This window comes from Xenopus laevis, chromosome 6L, assembly GCF_017654675.1.
Source record: "Xenopus laevis strain J_2021 chromosome 6L, Xenopus_laevis_v10.1, whole genome shotgun sequence".
Lineage (NCBI taxonomy): Eukaryota > Metazoa > Chordata > Amphibia > Anura > Pipidae > Xenopus > Xenopus laevis.
In genome coordinates this window covers 24,156,883-24,176,489 of record NC_054381.1, presented here as the reverse complement: position 1 = coordinate 24,176,489, position 19,607 = coordinate 24,156,883, and the positions used below count along the sequence as shown (strand labels likewise).

The 19,607-nt window shown below is 40.7% G+C and overlaps 1 protein-coding gene across 2 annotated transcripts; it reads right to left on the bottom strand.

Annotated features, from left to right (window-relative positions):
• Positions 1-1,522: 1,522 nt before the first annotated feature.
• On the bottom strand, positions 1,523-19,527 carry mastl.L (microtubule associated serine/threonine kinase like L homeolog). 2 transcript variants are annotated; one of them, NM_001091160.1, is given in 12 exon segments: positions 1,523-1,921; positions 3,416-3,520; positions 4,153-4,266; positions 8,953-9,079; positions 10,137-11,336; positions 12,261-12,430; positions 12,513-12,645; positions 12,741-12,847; positions 12,931-13,019; positions 14,555-14,694; positions 15,374-15,511; positions 19,210-19,415. In NM_001091160.1, coding segments are annotated over 12 exon segments (2,664 nt in total). In that variant the 5' UTR covers positions 19,393-19,415; the 3' UTR covers positions 1,523-1,763.
• Between the last annotated feature and the right edge of the window lie 80 nt (positions 19,528-19,607).

The window sequence follows — 19,607 nt, the reverse complement described above, 5'->3', positions numbered from 1 at the left end:
GTATGGCTGCCAGTGGCACTGGGACACTAGTGTTTATCCATGATGTGACACAGGACAGAAGCACAAGAATGAATTCTGAGGTGTTCAGAGACACTGTCTGCTCAAATCCAGCTAAATGCAGTCACATTGATTGGGAGGCGTTTCACAATGACCCAAAACTTACAGCCAAAGAAACCCAGGACTTTATTAAAGAAGTGGAATATTCTTGAATGGCCAAGTCAGTCACCTGATCTGAACCCAATTGAGCTGCATTTCACTTGTTGAAGACTAAACTTGGGACAGAAAGGCCACAAACAAACAGCAACTGAAAGTCACTGCAGTAAAGGCCTGGCAGAGCATTAAATAGGAGGAAACCCACAATCTGGTGATGTCCATGAGTTCAAGACTTCAGGTTGTCATTGCCAGCAAAGGGTTTTCAACCAAGTATTAGAAATGAACATTTTATTTTCAGTTTTTTAATTTGTCCAATTACTTTTGAGCCCCTGAAATGAAGTGATTGTGTACAGAACCAAAATTAGAAAAAAAGTGGTCTCTGTCCAAACATATATGGACCCGACTGTATGTGATGGGACCAGCGGTACAAGACGAGTCTGACGGTGAGAAGCGAAAGCGCTGCTTGTCGTATTAGTCGGAGCCCCTTTAGCAATTGGAGGCCACAGAACTTCCAGATTTGATTGGTTCTGATGTAAATGAGATTCCAGTAAACCACCAAGTGTGTGGCTGTAAGAAGACTTGGGGGTTATTTATAAAATTTTATAAAATCTGACTTTTTTAAAAAAAAAAAAATTTATTAAACCCAGAGGATAGAAAAAGTCAGAATCAGAAGATCCGGCATCTCAGACCTGTCAAGGTGGCATACAAGTCAATGTGTGCTGGGTTTTGTGCAATACCCCAAAGTTTTCAGGTGAAAAATCTGTGAAAATCGGATGAAAAATCAGAAAAAAAATCTTGAAAATCAGATTTTCCCCGCAAAGCAAATTTTTGGAAAATGTGATAATAAATAAGCAAAAAAACCCGTGCGGATTTGATCAGAGTTTGTAGAAGAAAATATTAAGATAAATTCAGACTTTGATAAATAACCCCCTTGGAATAAAAAGCAGTGACATGACTTCATTCTAGGGATGCACTGAATCCAGGATTCGGCCTTTCAGCAGGATTTGGATTCGGCCGGCCGATCCAAATCTGAATTTGCATATGCAAATTAGGGGTGGGGAGGGAAATTGCGTTTTTCCCCCCAGATAACACGGAAGTAAAAAATGTTTTCCCCTTTCCACCCCTAATTTGCATATGCAAATTATGAGTTGGTTCAGTTTTTCGCCAAATCTTTCACAAATCCAAAATAGTGGATTTGGTGCATCCCTACTTCATTCACTGTAGGCTTTGTGCAATATAAATAATCATCGAACTGGGGAGGGAAAAAAAAAAACATGGGAAGGGGCGGGGCATATACAGGAAGTACCCCTCGCAGCTCATGCGCTAGTTACCCGATTCAAACGATTCCTCCGGCACAAAGTGAGGTCTCAAACATCATATTACTTTATTTTACAGACAGATTTACAAATGTAACAGCTTTGTGACTGTAAGGTGCTTAAGGGTAGGAACCAGGTCCAATTTAAATAGTAAATACCAATCTTATTTACACAGAACATCCCTCCAGCTTCACTTTCAGCTCATGGATCGTTAAAAATAATTATCTGATAATTACAATAAAACGTGATGCAGGCGAGACTTGTTGCGGGGGGAGGGTGCAGCTATGTGACAGTTTATAGACTGAATCCAGAGACCTTGAGGTGCTGGGCATTGTTTCTGGCTTCAAAGTAGGTTGTGTCTGTCTCATCGTCAGGCTGAGGAATGAAGGACATGGGCTGGTTCTGCAACTCCTCCCATTCCATCCCATGAAATAGAGGGTGGGCCTTTAAATCTAAACAAGGTCAGAAAATATTTGTTAGTGTGTGTTAAGGTCCCATGTATATACACAGGACTATTAAAGGAGAACTAAACCCTAAAAATGCTATATTTTATATAATGAACTTAGGACTTCAAACTTGTCACAGGGGGTCACCATCTTGGAAAGTGTCTGTGACACTCACATGCTCAGTGGGCTCTGAGCAGCTGTTGAGAAGCTAAGCTTAGGGGTCGTCACTAATTATCCAGCAGAACATGAGCTTCCCCTGTAATATAAGCTGATGCTACAAGGCTGATTATTAAATTCTTACGCTAATTGCACTGGTTTCTGTGCTGCCATGTAGTAATTATCTGTATTAATTACTAATCAGCCTTATATTGTGACATTTCTATTCTGTGTGTACTGTATATTGTGAGTGGGTCCCTAAGCTCAGTAAGTGACAGCAGCACAGAGCTTGTGCAGTGAATCAGCAGAAAAGAAGATGGGGAGCTACTGGGGCATCTTTGGAGACACAGATCTTTACTGCTAAAGGGCTGTGGTTGCCTTGGGCTGGTACTAGTCTATGTCTTTAGTTTAGGCTTTAGTTCTCCTTTAATTGGCACAATGCTAAACTAATATTTCTTAAAGGACTGGTTCACCTTTTACTTGTCTTTTAGTAGGATATTGACATTCACAATCTAAGACTAGTTGCAGTTGGTTTTAATTTTGTGGTTTTTGAATTATTTAGCTTTTTGTTCAGCAGTTCTTAAAAGGAGAAACAAACCCGTAACATATAAAAACCCCTACCCTTTGTAGACCCCCCTCCCTCCTAGGCTAGGTGTTGCCTGGGGCAAATGCCCCTAACTTTTTACTTACCCCTTAGTGTAGATTCTGTTCCCTGCAGTTCACGCAGACGTTCGGAAATTTTTGTGACTTTCGGCGCATGCAAAGTTGTTTGGGACTGGAAAATTACTCCAACTGTGCATGCGCCGAAAACGAAGGTCTGCTTCCGATGTTTAACAAAGAAAAGAAGATGGCTGCCATGAACTGCAGGGAACAGAATCTGCACCGAGGGGTAAGTAAAAAGTTAGGGGCATTTGCCCCGGGTACCACCTAGGCTGAGGGGGGTAGGGGTTGTTATGTTACAGGTTTGTTTCTCCTTTAAGTGTGGAATTGCAGCAGCAAACTGGTTGCTAGGGTCCAGTTTACCCTAGTAACAAGGCAGCAGTTTGAATGAGAACTGGAATATGAATAGAAGAGGGTCTGGATAGAATGAAAAGTAATAAAAAATATCATAAACAAAACAATTGCAGCCAACAAAACGATTGATCTGTGAGGCTACAAGGGGCAGTGACCCCCATCTGACAGCTATAAAGATGTAGTAGAAGACGACAGAATTATTAATTCCAATTGAAAAGTTGCTAAGAAGAGGGTATTTTATAACATACTAAAAAAGTTACTTTAAAGGTGAACAACCCCTTTAATGTTGGACTTGTACTGTGTTCATTTGAAGCTCAGTAGTGCGATTACCTTTCAGTCCAGCTCTCTTGGTGGGATCAATGGTCAGGAGAATTTCTATTGCACTCTGTGCGTTGATGGAGAGGACCTCTTCTTCTTCTTCAGGCCAAGGAATGTCTATAGGAATAAATCCTGTCCGTTAGTGCCTTACAATTAGGGATGCCCAGAATCAAGGATTTGGTTCGGGATTCAGCAAGATTCGGATTTGGCTGAATCCTTCTGCCCGGCAGAACCGAATCCGCGTGACTGTCACAAAATAAGGAAGTAAAAAACTTTTCCCCTTCCCACCCCTAATTTGCATATGCAAATTAAGATTCAGGTTTGGTATTCGGCCGAATCTTTCGCAAAGGATTTTGGGGTTCGGCCGAATCTAAAATAGTGCATCCCTACTTACAATCTTATTGTATTGTGATTAGGGATGCACCGAATCCAGGATTCAGCCTTTTTCAGCAGGATTCGGCTGAACCGAATCCTAATTTGCATATGTAAATTAGGGGCGGAAATTTACTTTTTGTCAGAAAACAAGGAAGTACAAAATGTTTTACCCTTCCCACCCCTATTTTGCATATGCAAATTAGGGTCCGGATTCAGTATTCGGCCGAATCTTTCGTGAAGGATTCGGGGGTTCGGCCGAAAAGTGGATTCGGTGCATCCCTAATTGTGATACAGATATTTTTTATTCATTTAAATCATAGACATGAAAAAAAAACTGCCATTTACACTAAAATTCAACCAATGTGTTCTGATACCTCGGTTTAATATATTCTGGAAGACTTGAGAAGGCGTTTCGTCATTGAATGGGGGGATACCAGTTAGGAACTCAAAAAGGCAAACCCCGAGAGCCCACCAATCAACCGCAGGACCTGATGGAAACAATGGAGTGAGTTAGAATAGGCAGAGAATAAGCGGATGTGTCCATACACAAGCCTGGGGTCTCACATACACTGTCAGAATGGCACGGAGGCTTTGAAAGGATTTCTCTATAAGGAAAAGCTTCCCTACCACATTCACATCTGTTCTACCAGGGACAAATGAAAGGAATATATATCCCAGTATAAGGCACTTGCACACAGAGACCTACAGGGTAATAGGGATGCACCGAATCCACGAATCTGTTCAGGGTTCGGCTTTTTTCAGCAGGATCCTTCTGCCCGGTCAAACCGAATCCTAATTTGCATATGCAAATTAGGGTCAGGGAGGGAAATCGTGTGACTTGTCACACAACAAGGAAGTAAAAAAAAAAAGTTTTCCCCTTCCCGCCCCTAATTTGCATATGCAAATTAGAATTCAGATTAGTATTTGGCCAAATCTTTCGCAAAGGATTCGGGGGTTTGGCCGAATCCAAAATAGTGGATTTAGTGCATCCCTACCATCTAATGATGATCAAATAGACACATAAGGCTCATTTATTATTGTCCACATTGGCCCTTTCCCCACTCACTGTCAGGCCCGGCTTCTTGCACCTCGTTATGGAGCACAGACACCTCCCATAGGAAAAAGGCGTGGGTGGCCCATACACTTAGGGAGGCAAATTTAGAATTCATGTGAGTTTTTAAAAACTCCCCATTCGAACAATTCAAACTTATTTAAAAAAAATTCAGAAAAACTCAGATAAATTAAATCTTATATATGTGAATGTCAGGAAGGCTGAAAACAACTCCAAATTGATCCCTGGACCTCTCCCATTGACATATAAGCAATTCGCCACGTTTTAGGTGGCGAATAGTCAAAATTGAGTTCTTAAAGGGCTAGAGTATGATAAATCTCGAAAATCTAATTTTCTTAAAAACTCAAATCAAATTTTAATAACTCCCTAGTCGAATGACCGTTTTGACCATAAAAAATTAGAATTTAGATTTAGAATTTTCAATACGACCCTTGATAAATCTACCCTTAATTTACACTTATAAAGTAAAATATGCAAGAAAACTGGTTCCAGCACATGCACTGACCCAGATCTTTTACTTCCTATCAATGTTTCTGGTTCAGTATAAATCAGACAGGCTTTGTGGATAAGGTCAATGACCCCCATGTTGTCCCTGGTCCCCTGTGCTACCATGATGTTACTGTGTAGGGCCTGATTTTACTGTATATATGGAAACGCACCATTATACACATACAGATATGCTTAACTATTTTGGAATGCATTTTCACTTTAATAGAAACATTGGCTCTAACCCATCGTCTCACAGGAGATATCACTTGTCCATTGTAAAGTCAGTTGATATAAGTGGAAATTAAACCAATACAGTCCATGCATGTTAGGTGGCATCACAAAGCAAAGCCAGTTCCCAAGCACAATTGCCAAGTGAAAGTGTCACATCTCTTTGCCAGGAGCACAGCTTCTTTGCACCAAACAGAGTCACCTGAAGCTTAGGGTACGTTATTTTTGATTGCTATCTAAGGGAGAAATGAAGCAACCAAGAACGGGAGTTGACAGAGGTTCCATATTAATTAGTGCTCAGACAGACTCATCTGCTCCATGTATCGTTCAGAAAGACACAAACAACCCCTAACAACTCCTTGTCTGTCCAGCAGAGATTTTTTTCTTCAGTTCAAGCCCCACTGGAAGGTCCAATCTTTGGCCATGGCCCCCTTGAAGGTCTAACCTTTGTTCAAGAACCTACAGCTCTTATGAAAGGATTACAGATATGGGAAAATATCATTATTGGTTATTGGGATAGAATATCTAGGGCAGAAGATGGGTTTTCGCCCAAAGTCTTACCCTAATTGATCTTCAATCTAGACTTTGAGATCCTTCTAGAAGAGTAGATGTCCATACTTCCTAATTCTCACCCTAAAGGAGGCCATACATGTTTAGCAACCTTGCCAAACAAGCGGATCTCTCCCTGAGGTATTCGGCCAAATCTTTCCCGATTTCCTGAGTTGAGCATATGGAGTCGGATCGAGGACCCAATCAACAAACCAATGTTGATCCAACAGGATTTTTAACCCTGCCCAATCAACATCTGCCCGACTTTTGGCCAGATATCGATTGGGAGGGCCCCATACAATGCCCAATAAACTGTGAACTTAATCTATTAGTAGTTATATCTGCTCATGTAACTGGCCTTCATACAGATCCCTCTCCAGTATAGTTCCAAGCCCCCCAGCGCAAATGTGGGAGGGAGAGTTCCATTCTGGTGTTCCGGTTATTCTAGCTCTGTGCTAGGACACAAACATTTTCCATAATAATTCTGAGGTCAAAGACTATTAGGGTTTATTTCAACAGAACCGTTGCTAGCAAACTCCTTATTTATTAAATTTGAGAACAAAAAGGAAAAAAAGGAAAAGACAAACAATGCCCACCACCCGTATAAAACCATAGATTTCACCAGTAAATAGTCTTCATTAAACAGCAGGAAAGGTCTATGAATACAGATTGTGCTTGTAAAGCAAGCAGGTCCATTAGTTTGGGCAATAATGCAAAGCCTTAGGGGAAACCAGTCAAAGTGTAATGTAATGAGAAAATATTAAATCATTTTAATCGTTAATATATGACACGGGCTGTATAAGGGAAATGATCTGAAACAAAAATGGTATGAACTTCCACCCACGTATTCCTTATTTAATTGCCCACCCTCTCAGGTGATGTCAGAGGGGCAGGTTTTCCAGTGGTTACATCACAAGAGAGGGGTGATGTCACCAATCTGTCCAGATCAGGGGTAAAGTCTCGAGTCCCATGTATTACTAATGTTCAGATATAAAGCCTCGCCAACCCCCTTTATTATTCATCTCAAACTCTTGCACACGTCCCACCATTGCTACTGCACGGATATAGAAGCTGGGGGAATCCAACCCCAACAAACAATTAACACATGGCCCTGATCACCAGTGTACACAGTCTCATTTATAAACACTGGGCATCAGTGATAGATTTTTTTCAGCCAGCTGTAAGACACTGAAAGCAATTTTCTGATGGGAAAAGTGGTGTTGTTTTCTATTGATTCCTATAGATTGTAATAGCAAGCTCAACAAAAGAGCCAGTGCTAAATATACATTTTGCCTATTTATCTTATTTAATAAATATATATATGGTTTTGTTATTTCTGGCACTTTTCAAGAATATAAAGCCGGTTTCACGTTCGGAAAATCATGTAGACATTAAATAAACCCAAATAGGCTGGTTTGTCTCCATTAAAGATTAATTATATCTTAGTTGGGATCAAGTACACTGAATTTGATTAGACTTTGACTGGATAAAGAGCAGCTTCCCAATATGCGCTGGGGCAAAATGTAACTCACCGTTTACCTGGATCCCTGTATATGAGACAAAACAGGTTACACAAACTTTCTGCACAATTACAGTATCGATTACATAAATACAGACAGAGAGAATAGACTGTAGATGTATACTCAAGCTTTATAGCAGTAGAGAGATTTGGCAAATAAATATTCAGTGTTAAGCTAAGTGCCATATACAGGAGTGCTTTTACCAGCAGCACTAGACCGAGTCCAAAAACAGCACTGGATTTGCACCTTGTAAAGTAGTACAGGTATGGGACCAGTTATCCAGAATACTCGGGACCTGGGGTTTTCCGGATAACTTGTCTTTCCGTAATTTGGATTTTCATGCCTTAAGTCTACTAGAAAATCATGTAAACATTAAATAAACCCAATAGGCTGGTTTTACTTCCAATAAGGATTAATTATATCTTAGTTGGGATCAAGTACAAGCTACTGTTTTATTATTACAGAGAAAAAGGAAACCATTTATAAACATTTGGATTATTTGATTGATAAAGAAGTCTATGGGAGACGGCATTCAGTAATTCGGCACTTTCTGGATGAGGGGTTTCCCGATAATAGATCCCATGTGCACTTTGCAGTCAGACCTAAACAGCACATGTTTCATGATGGAAGGTATTACTAGCTGGGAGTTTATTGTGCTCAGTTGGACCAGTCTGTGCTCTGTGGGCCACACTCCAGGATTAGAACATGGATTATATTTTGATTTTGGGCTCAATGTTGCCTCAATCTTCTGCATTTCAGGTGTGTAACTATAAATGAAGCAGCGCCTATGGTTGTAGAGGGGCCTAAAACTGTAAAAGTCCCTAACTCATGAGCAATATCACTATATATCTTAGTGTCACAAGCTAATTTACCAATGTTTTGGGGCCCTACAAAGATCTTTTTGTGGGATTTAGTACACTGTATGGTCAGTTTTCAATTGCTCCCTTCTTCAGGCTGGCAGCCAGAATAATTGGAACAGCAGTAAATTGTGCTTCATGTTTCTAGAGCCACAGCCTTTCAATGTGTTATTATAACAATGCTAACAGTAATTAGGGATTTGGGAAATATTCGGCTGAATACCGAATCCTAATTTGCATATGCAATTTAGGGGTGGGAAGGGGAAACATTTTTTTACGTCCTTGTTTTGTGACAAAAAGTCACTCAATTTCCCTTCCCACCCCTAATTTGCATATGTAAATTAGGATTCGATTTGGCCGAATCCAAATCCTGCTGAAAAAGGCCGAATCCTGGCCAAATCCGAAACCGAATCCTGGATTCGGTGCATCTCTAACAGTAATAGAAATGTTAACTCTTACCATGAGACTTTCGTAGAAGCAGCTCAGGGGCCAAGTAATCTGGGGTTCCAAGGATCCTCTCATGGTCGACCTGTATTCCCCCTCTCCTTACAGACTTTGGTGTCCTATAAGGCGTTTCTATAAGACCCTTGTGAGAAGGCAAACACATTATAAAATATACTTTATATTTCCTACAAGTAGGCGGAGAGGCATACTACAGCAACAAATGTATAAGAACAAGGCGAATAATAAAAAAAATAAATAGTGGAGTAGTATTGAAGTACAATTCACAGATTATAACACAGATGGATAACCATTAATGTTCTAAGTGCAAAGAATGCCATTTACTTTCCCTTAAATGAAAAGTAAAAACCCTAAAAATCAATATGGCTAAAAATGCCATATTTTATATACTGAACTTATTGCACCAGCCTAAAGTTTCAGCTTGTCAATAGCAGCAATGATCCAGGACTTCAAACTTGTCACAGGGGGTCACCATCTTGGAAAGTGTCTGTGACACTCACATGCTCAGTGGGCTCTGAGCAGGTGTTGGAAAAATTTTTTTTTTTCAAAATGAAACAGTTAATAGTGCTGCTCCAGCAGAATTCTGCACTGAAATCCATTTCTCAAAAGAGCAAACAGATTTTTTTATATTCAATTTTGAAATGGATTTCAGTGCAGAAGTCTGCCGGAGTAGCACTATTAACTGATGCATTTTAAAAAAAACATGTTTTCTGATGACAGGATCCCTTAAGCTAAGGGGCCATCACTAATTATCGACCAGAAAATGAGGTTGGCCTGTAATAACGGATGATGCTGCAGGGCTGATTATTAAATTCTGATGCTAGTTACACTGGTTTCTGTGCAGCCATGTAGTAATTATCTGTATTAATTACTATTCAGCCTTATACTGTGACATTTCTATTCTATGAGTACTGTATATTGTGAGTGGGTCCCTAAGCTCAATAAGTGACAGCAGCACAGAGCATGTGCAGTGAATCAGCAGAAAAGAAGATGGGGAGCTACTGGGGCATCTTTGGAGACACAGATCTTTACTGCTATAGGGCTGTGGTTGCCTTGGGCTGGTACAGAAGCCCAAAACATTATGTACAACATTTCTAGCTACTTCTTTTGTTCTCCTTTAAATAAGCAGTACAATATGAACAAGAAACTTGCCCCTCAGTCATTGCTGAAGTAAATTATACCTGGACTTTATTTTGCGCTGGAGTAACAGCCATGGGGAAGGAGCCAGTGCACCCCAAAGAGAAGTGGATTTTGTCCGCAGAGTTCATACTAATTTTGGACGGTTCTGACACGTTGGAGACATTGATGGGGCTGTTGTAACTTCTGAAAGCTACCATGGGTTTTCTCCTAGGGTTGGTCATGGCACTAGCTGGAGCAGGAGAAGCCAACACATTTTGTAAAGAGTCAGGCAAAATGCTTGTGTTTGGTTCATATTTTGACTGCACTCGCTCATCATTTTCAGCCATAAAAGGGATGCCTTTGTTGTCTGGAGTGATCTCCTCACTGTTTTCACTCTGCGACTCCTCAAAAGAAAGTTCTTTAATGCTCTTATCCACGTGGGAAAGATCCCTGTCTATCTGGTTTTCGGTTACAGACATGCCAGTGGAAGAAGAATCTTGATTCAGGCTCTCTTTCCGATCCTCCCCCTCCGAGGTCAAACTAACCTCGCCATCCCGTTCACAATTATCATCGAGCTCACAAAGCAAATTTTTGGCTACTGGGTTTCCGGAATCTAACTTTTCAAGGGTACGAGGTGCGGATATGTAGTCATCCCCAGATTTTCTGTCACTGGCGTATTTATTGGCACTGTTTCTGAGTTCAGAAAGGAAGAGTGAATTTATTTCCATGGTTAAGCCTGTGCTCTGGGAAACCGGATAATCTGTTATTGCACAGCCACGTTTATAGTCTGTATTAGTCTTTTTATCCTGAAGCAGTTCCTGCTCGGGGCTCTTTTCCACCAAATCATAATTTCGTTTAACCCCCATCTTTTCAGTTTTCTCCTCATCATTGAATTGTATTGGTGCTACAGAGCCATTAGCTAACCAAGGGGGAGAATCAGGAGAGCTTGTGAATTTTCCCAGTTCTACCCGACCAGTCTTGTCAAAATCTTTATGTTTCTCCTGTGCCTTATTTTCATAGAGGCATTTCCTAATTACACCTTTTGCATTGAGAGTGGCAAGTGGAGTGTCACTTAGTTCTCCAGTCTCATCTTGGAAGCCGGCTTTCTTCCCAGTTCTGCGATCAACTATTGGGGAGAAGGCAAATTCCAAGCGCATTAAATTCTGGGAGGCAGAGCTGCCCGTAGGTTTCTTGCTTCTTGCCTGTTCCGATGAGGAGTCCTTTACCCGGCTGGAGTTAAAGTATGGAGGTGCCTCTGCATCCTGAATAGAGGAAGATAGAAGGATAGGCTTTTAAAATGCATGTCTGTAACAAAACACAGAATATCCGCTGCTCACAATAAACATATAAATAAGCATCTAAAGCAAATCTTTCCCTTCGCGTACCTGCCTGTGAATTCTGGCCCATACAAACCCTGCAGTGTAACTGTTAAGGACAGCCATACTCTGCCTGTCCTATGCTCCCTGTGTGTCATACTCTGCCTGCCCTATGCTCCGTGTGCACCATACTCTGCCTGCCCTATGCTCCCTGTGTGTGTGCCATACTCTACATTCCCTATGATCCCTGTGGGACATGAGCCTGGTAGGGTTTGTTAGCATTTGGAAGTTGTTAGGAGACCCCAAGTGTTCAATCATGTGCTGTGTGTGTGTGTGTGTGTGGGGGGGGGGAGGTGCTGTCATCCACAGGGGAGGTGGAGATATGTGGATTTAAGGGTATTTTTTTATATGACGAGTGATATCTCTGCAGTGAGCACCAACCATTTATATTTATGGAAATGGTAATATGGGTGTGGTTTAAAAGGGGAAGGGGTCAACCTTGACTTCCATTATCAGCCCTCCACCACATAGACCAGAACAATTCCTGCCTCCCGTACCACAGAAGTTGGTCTAGATATGAGCTTTGTATAAAACATACCCCTCCCTTGTCCCCCATTGTTGTAACCGTCTCTGGCTGACAAATATAAGAAGTCAGTAATGCAGAAAGGTTGATCTCTGCCCTGGCAATATTATCTACTACTTTCTCCTCCTCCCACAATTGCTTGTAAAAACCAAAAACTCAAAAAAACCGTTTACCTTTGGTTGAAACCAATTTGTGATGGGAAAAGGTAAGAACATTTTCCCATCACAGATAAGTCTTACCAACAAGGTTATAAGAAACTTTGAGTCTCTATATAGAGAATTACTAACCTGGGTGCAGTTCTCCCATCTGGGACTGCCACACTCTGACTCCAAGCTGGACAAGCAGATACGTGATTGGCTGCTGGTGCTGGATGTAGCGAACTGGGTCCTGCACTTGAAAAGGTTGGGTGTCAGACATTTTACGGGCATGCTAGGACTTGACAAGCTTGCTTCGGGGCCTAGAATTACATTAGAAGATTACTTTTTGAACACGTTTAATCTCCTTCACTTGAATTGGCCACGGACAATGCGCCTACTTACACGAAATCATCAGCTTATTGCCTTTCACCAAACTTTCTCTCTTTTTCATCAGAAGGGGAGTAGAAGCATTTCCACGCATTCCTTCAGTTTGCTGATTTAACGATCCTTGAGTTCTTCCCCCAGCTGGTGTGTTCTATACAAAAAATTGGAACCACGGTAAGAGCAGTGTTTGCAGCATTACTTACATCTTTGATTGTTGAACTGCAATTTAAATTTAAAGAGACTTACAAAACCCAAAGAGCTTATAAGAGAAAGCACTTGTCCTGGGGTACGTGAATAGTCCCGCTTAGGCTTGGCCATAGATGGTGTGGTTAAGATATCCATCATACAAAGTTCTGTGAAGAAAAGAGGGAAATTACCCAGAATGCAGACATTGCCCAAAATAAAGTGCCAAACTGTTAGAAGTCTTTGTATTTACCTCGCTTTAGGGTCACCTTAGAGAGTCCAAAATCAGTTAATTTAATGTGCCCTTTATTGGAGATCAACATGTTATCTGGCTTAAGGTCTCTGTGTAAAAGGAGAAAGATATCAGATTCTAAAAATGTAACAACAGTGTCTCCAAATGAAACAACTGAATCAGTAACATTTCTCCGAGGCTCCACTATTTTTTATAAAGCCGCAATATAATTTAGTAACACGCAACAGTTACACCCCCACAGTACCCGTCATAAAACCTAGTACAAGGGTTTAGCTTTATTTCTTTGGCAGCCGGCAAAGGAATCTAAGGTCAAAAATAAAAGTAAAAAGAGTACACATGCTCAGAGTGATTTTCTGAATAACATCACTTTTGTTGTAGCCATTTCAAAGGTAACAGCAGTTTTATGATAAACCTGGATTCAGTTGGTCAGCAGCTCTCACAGCTCCTGTGCTGGCAGCCCAAGGGTTAACCAGATACTCGGAAACTCAATTGAGACACTATTCTGAATATCGATGGCAGCTGAACAGAAAGTTATGTTTTTCTTCAGGGCCTACAAGATATCCAAGACATTATATAGTAGGCGTTGTCAGTGTACAGGTCTCACTCACTTTAGTAAAAAGCATTTTTTTTTTACTCAAGTGAGCATATTGGGTTCATGTCACTTTGCTTACAGGCCTGGTATTTTGAGTGAGGGACTTAGGGGGGGGCGAGCTGCTCTAGGCAGCTCAGCTTCAAAAATCACAGGGGGGAAGAAAAACAATTTGAAGAACCCTTATTCTGAGCAATTATACTTCAATGTTTTCTTTGGCTCCAGATTCCCTTTAAATGCCTTCTGCCATCAATTATTTTACATATAGGGGCCCATTTACTCAGCTCGAGTGAAGAAAAACTTTCAAATGTTTTTTTTGGCTACTTCGACCATCGAATGGGCTACTTCGACCTTTTTTGTTCGATCGAACGAATAGTGCTAAATCCTACTTCGATAAATTAACCCCCGATATTCGACTTTAAGTAAATTTGCCCCATAATCTCATTTCATTTGATACGAATTTACGAATATACGAATGTGTTTTGTAACAGTTCCGGTGTTCATAAGCAAGACATTAAAATCTTCCACTCAACTAAAATCTCTTCGGTAGTATTTAGGGGGTTGTTTAAATCAAAAAAACTTTATTTTATTATACTCTACCTCACCTAAAGGGCAGGTAAGAGTACGTACAATGTATGTATAATTATTATATACTCTTATATTATCTGCAAGGCATATTCATTTATGTAATTTTATCGTACTTATCATGTTCTGTTAAAATGTAAATCTTTTAGGCTTTGGAAAACCCAATTAAAAAGGATGAAATCAGAAATGTAAAAATAAATACTATGTTAAGAAAAACATCTGTCTAAGTTGCATTCAATAAGTAAATGTATATGTTTCAACTTACAAACTCAACTTAAGAACTAACCTACAGACCCTATCTCGTAAGTAACCCAAGGAATTTTTTTTCCCCATATTTACCCTTTACCGAGCACAGATATTTACGGTTAATCATAACGAATTTGTCCCACCATGTGCATCTTTTGTGAAATATACTACACTGTTAAATGTAACGAGCTAAAATACACTTACCTATGAATTATTCCATGCCTGTGCAGGTAATCAAGAGCCATTGCAACTTCGGAAATATATTTAACTGCCATCTCTTCATCGAAGTATCCATAAATGTGTAGGAGAGATTTCACATCCCCACCAATGAGATACTCCATAACCTGGTCAGGCAAATAAAAACACTGTATATTTTCCTTCAATCTTATGTTTGTAAAGGGATTTCCTTCAATTTGAGGACCATTGCAAGCTAGAGTGTATATATTTCAAAGGAAAAAAGATTTTGGAGTTATTTTGGCCACAGAGCTGCAGTGATAGTTTAAATTGATGTTGATTGTAAAAGCTGCTACGCCCCTTGCAATTACTGTAAATGGAGAATTGCTTCATGTATGAATAAAAGGAAAAATAAGTGCATGTTATTAGCAGGATTCAGGTTTTATACATTTTCCTTTTAATGTCAACATATATTTATATATATTCTGTAAATTATATCCTTATAAAACAGTACTAAGCTTATTGATGTCTTTTCTGTCACATGACTCACTGATGTGTCATGTGTATTATAATAAATAAAGTACCCCTTGTTGCAAAATATGAGGATATCAGAAGTTACCTCGGAGTTCCATGACCTGTATAAAAGCACTCTGCTTTCCGGCTCGTACTTTTATATGGTCATGGAACTCCTCTGTAACTTATAACATCCTTATATTTTACAATAGGGGGTATTCTATTCACTATATATTACACACACTTATATATACAGTCAGTATAGCAGTTCCCAGGCTAAATGTATATACACATGCCCCAATTAAACTGCTTTCTCATCTCCCAGTGTGTACTCACCAAGTATATGTTGTTGGCAGACTGAAGTGAATAGTATAAATGGACAATAAAAGGACTTTTGCTCAGAGCAAGTGCATCTCTCTCCGCCTGGACCTGTTGAACCATGTTCTTGTTTATCATGTCAGCTTTTTTGACAACCTGGGTACCAGAGGCAAATAAATAATTAGATGGCAGATTACAATTGTCTCCCCAATATAAAATTGTGCAACTCTTTGTACATATATATAATATAGGCACCCCCAAGTGATTGTATTGACTTACCTGAAACCCCGGCCCGGTGCTCCTATCAGCAGAAAACTGCACCGGCCCAGGGTTATATCAGTGAGCACCAAGGAGCGATCCTCTTCTGTCTTCCACTTTCTTTGCGCGGCTGCGCATGAACAGTACAACAAAAAGCTGAACTTTAAATAAAAAGTCGGCAACTGCGCATGCGTCTGCCCCGGGAAATTTGAAGAAAGAAGAAGCCAGAAGTGGATCACTCTGTGGTGCTCACTGGTATAACCCCGGACCAGTGCAGTTTTCTGCTGATAGGAGCACCGGCCTGGGGTTTCAGGTAAGTAAATACATTCACTTGGGGGTGATAACATTTGGCACCCCCAAGTGCACAAAGCCTTTCCTTTTCCATTAATTGTCTTGGAATATCACTCTCTACGTCATACTAAAAAGTTAACTGAAATGCGAACAACCCATTTAACGGTTGGCTGATGTTGGAAAATTTTCCACCTCGGCCAATTGTCGAGATGACTAATATCAAAGTCTTTTGCCGATAATGATTGTCTTGTCTCCCACCATACAGACAAAACTTTGTTTCATATAATAATATCTGTGCGTGTATGGCCACTATAATCACTAGGTAGTGTCTCTTCAGGCACCTGCCAGTGTTAATTGCTGATAACGCCCTATGCACCATCACCCCCAAACTTACAACAATGGTCTGATTATCATTTTCAGCTGTGTTTTATTGAGAGGCAACAAGGGAGTGTTTTACTATAACAATTGAACAGTCACAATGGGACTACAAACAGGAAAATCCAATAACACCTCTTATCTACTGAGACACAATAGTTCTTTAAATAATATTGTGTTTTTGCTTGAACGCACTATAGATTTTAACAAATAGTTTCAAGGTCCCAGGGAGTGACCGTCTAGCACTAATTTACCAAGTACAATGATAAAAATGACACAGCCTGTTACACAACAATAAGAGAGAGGCACAACAGTGCTTGTGATGTACACCTGGGGAACACAACTGGTGGTTTGGCAAAGTTAGAAGATGTAAAGTACCCACCAGCCATTGATTGAAATTGTTTTTTCTTTAAAGGGGTTGTTCACCTTTGGGTTCATTTTTAGTATGGTGTAGAGAGTGATACGGTTTTGGTTTTCTATTGTTTGTGGTTTTTGCGTTATTTAGTTTTTTATTCAGCAGCTCTCCAGTTTGCAAATTTAACAATCTGGTTGCAAGGGTCCAAATTTCCCTAGCAACCATACATAGTTTTAAATAAGAGACTGGAATATGACTAGGAGAGAGCCCGCAAAGAAAGAGAAGTAATAAAAAGTAGAAACAATAATAAATGTGTAGCCTTACAGAGCATTTGTTTCTTAGATGGGGTCATATGACCCCCATATGAAAGTTGGAAAGAGTTAGAAGAAGGCAAATAGTTAAACAAAATAATGAAGATCAATTGAAAAGTTGGCCATTCTATAACATACTAAAAGTTAAAGAAGAAGGAAAGTCTTCAAGCACTTGGGAGTGCCAAATGTTAGGCACCCCCAGTGATTGTATTTACAGAAACCTCGGGTGGTGCTCCTATCAGCAGAAAACTGCACCGGCCCAGGGTTATACCAGTGAGCCCCACGGATCGATCCTCTTCCGGCTTCTTCTTTCTTCAAATTTCCCGGGGGAAAAAACATGCGCAGTTGAAAGGAAAATCCAGTTTTTTAGTTAAAGTTCGGCTTTTCATTCTACTGTGCATGCGCAGCCGCGAGAAAAAAGAAGAAGCCGGAAGAGGATCGATCCGTGGTGTTCATTGGTATAACCCTGACCCGGTGTCGTTTTCTGCTGATAGGAGCACCGGCCCAGGGTTTTAGGTAAGTAAATACATTCTCTTACATTCACTTGCCTAACATTTGGCACCCCCTAGTGCAGGGGTCCCCAACCTTTTTCCACCCGTGGGCAACATTCAGATGTAAAAAGAGTTGGGGAGCAACACAAGCATGAAAAATGTTCCCAGTTAGTGCCAAGTAAGGGTTGTGATTGACTATTGGTAGCCCCTATGTGGACTGGCCGCCTACAGGAGCCTGTTTGGTAGAACACCTGTTTTTTATGCAACCAAAATTTGTCTCCAAGCCTGGAATTCAAAAATAAGCACCTGCTCTGAGGCCACTGAGAGCAACATCCAAGGGGTTGGGGAGCAACATGTTGCTCACGAGCTACTGGTTGGGGATCACCTAGTGCATGAAGACTTTCCTTCTCCTTTAACTTAAAGTGAAAACTAACAGTTGTATCTGTGTATTCATCAACTACAAATACACAATTCTGAAAAGGGTGGTCATTCCATCGTTCTGTAATAAAGTCATAAATGCCATTTGACCCCTGTTTATCTCCCTGTTAAGTATTAAAATAAGCGTATTTAGAGAGCTCGGCTATCTGCGGTAGTGTGACCTACAGCCCTATTCAGTTTATGTGGTTGCCCCATGTCTACACAGCCACTTATTTATACAATACAACAATATTTGAGTTTTTGAAGCAAAGCCACAGTTTCTGCCATGAATACAGGTATAGGATCAGTTATGCAGAAAGATCCTAATTAACTAAATGCCGTCTCCCAGACTATTTTATCCAAATAATCCAAATTCTTCAAAATTATTTCCTTTTTCATCAGAAAATGCAAAAATGCTTAAGAGTGATGGAAGACTGGGATACAGAGCCCGAAACTGGGTAACTCCCGACTTCTACAAAAGTCATTCCCATTGCATGCTGGGTATTGTAGTCTTACATTAAACTTGGCAAATTGTTAAACAAAAACTACATCACCCAACATGCATTGGGAGACACAGGATTGGCACATTAGGGCAAGAAAAAAAATAAAACTTTGGCTTGTTTCAAAAGTACAAACCAGCCAAAGGCTCATAAAGTAGCCCAAACCTGTACCTTGGCTAGTTTGTCCTTTCAAAACCCGCCTGGGCTTTAGTTTAGTAGCCCAATTTGGCTGGAAAACCGCCAACCCTGTATGATTGGGACACGTTGTGTGCTATGTACTATAGATTGTTGTGTGCTATGTACTATGGATTGTGTGTGCTATGCTATGTACTATAGATTGTTGTGTGCTATGTACTATAGATTGTGTGTGCTATGTACTATACATTTTAAAAGGTCTTTTGTAACCATATACCTTTGAAGCAAAATGCTACATGCCTTTTTGTTTTCATGCTTCATGTGTCTGTACTAATGTTGTGCAGAGTATAGTATAGTAGACATTTTTAGGGCAGAAGTGATATTTGCTCCCAGCCTACAGAATAAACATGGAACAGTAATTCTATCTGTTCAGGACTGTCCAACCTGCTGCCCTTCAGTTGTTGTTGAACTGCAACCCCCTCAACCCCATGACAGCTGAAGTGCGGCTAAAGGGTGGGATAACGTTGATGTATGTAGATCTCTCATGCGGTTTGCACTGCTAAAATCCATCGTTCTCCTGACTAAAGCCCTTGTTTTTAAAGCTTTTCCCCAAAAACCGCAGGGCTGATGACCTTTCCCCCCGCTCTATAGACTGCCCTGGATTTAGCAATGTCTCCCTCTCAGGGAGCAGTAAAGGGCCGGCGACCCCAGGCTGAAGTACCTTGACAGCGAAGAGCTTGCTGTTGTTTTTCCTGCGTGCCAAATAAACCTTCCCGAACGCGCCGCGACTGATCGGTTTCACGATGCCGAACTCCTCGATGGACGGAGGCTGCGGTACCGTAAACTTCTTCTCTGAGCACAGGGAAGTGTCTCCATTCTGACTCGTCTCAGCCACAATCCCCATTGCTCCGGTGCAGCCCCGTTCCCTTCAGCTGCCACTTCTAATGCGAGAGATCGGCGCTCGTTTAGTTTAAACCTGAGCCACGCCTCTCCCTAATACCCGCACAGCCCTCCTCCAATCAGATATTCGCAAAGTGGCAGCGCTAACATGTGACGCTATAGCCAATAGCTACATTTGTTTTGCGTGTCATAAGTGTGCGACCACTTATGTAACTCATA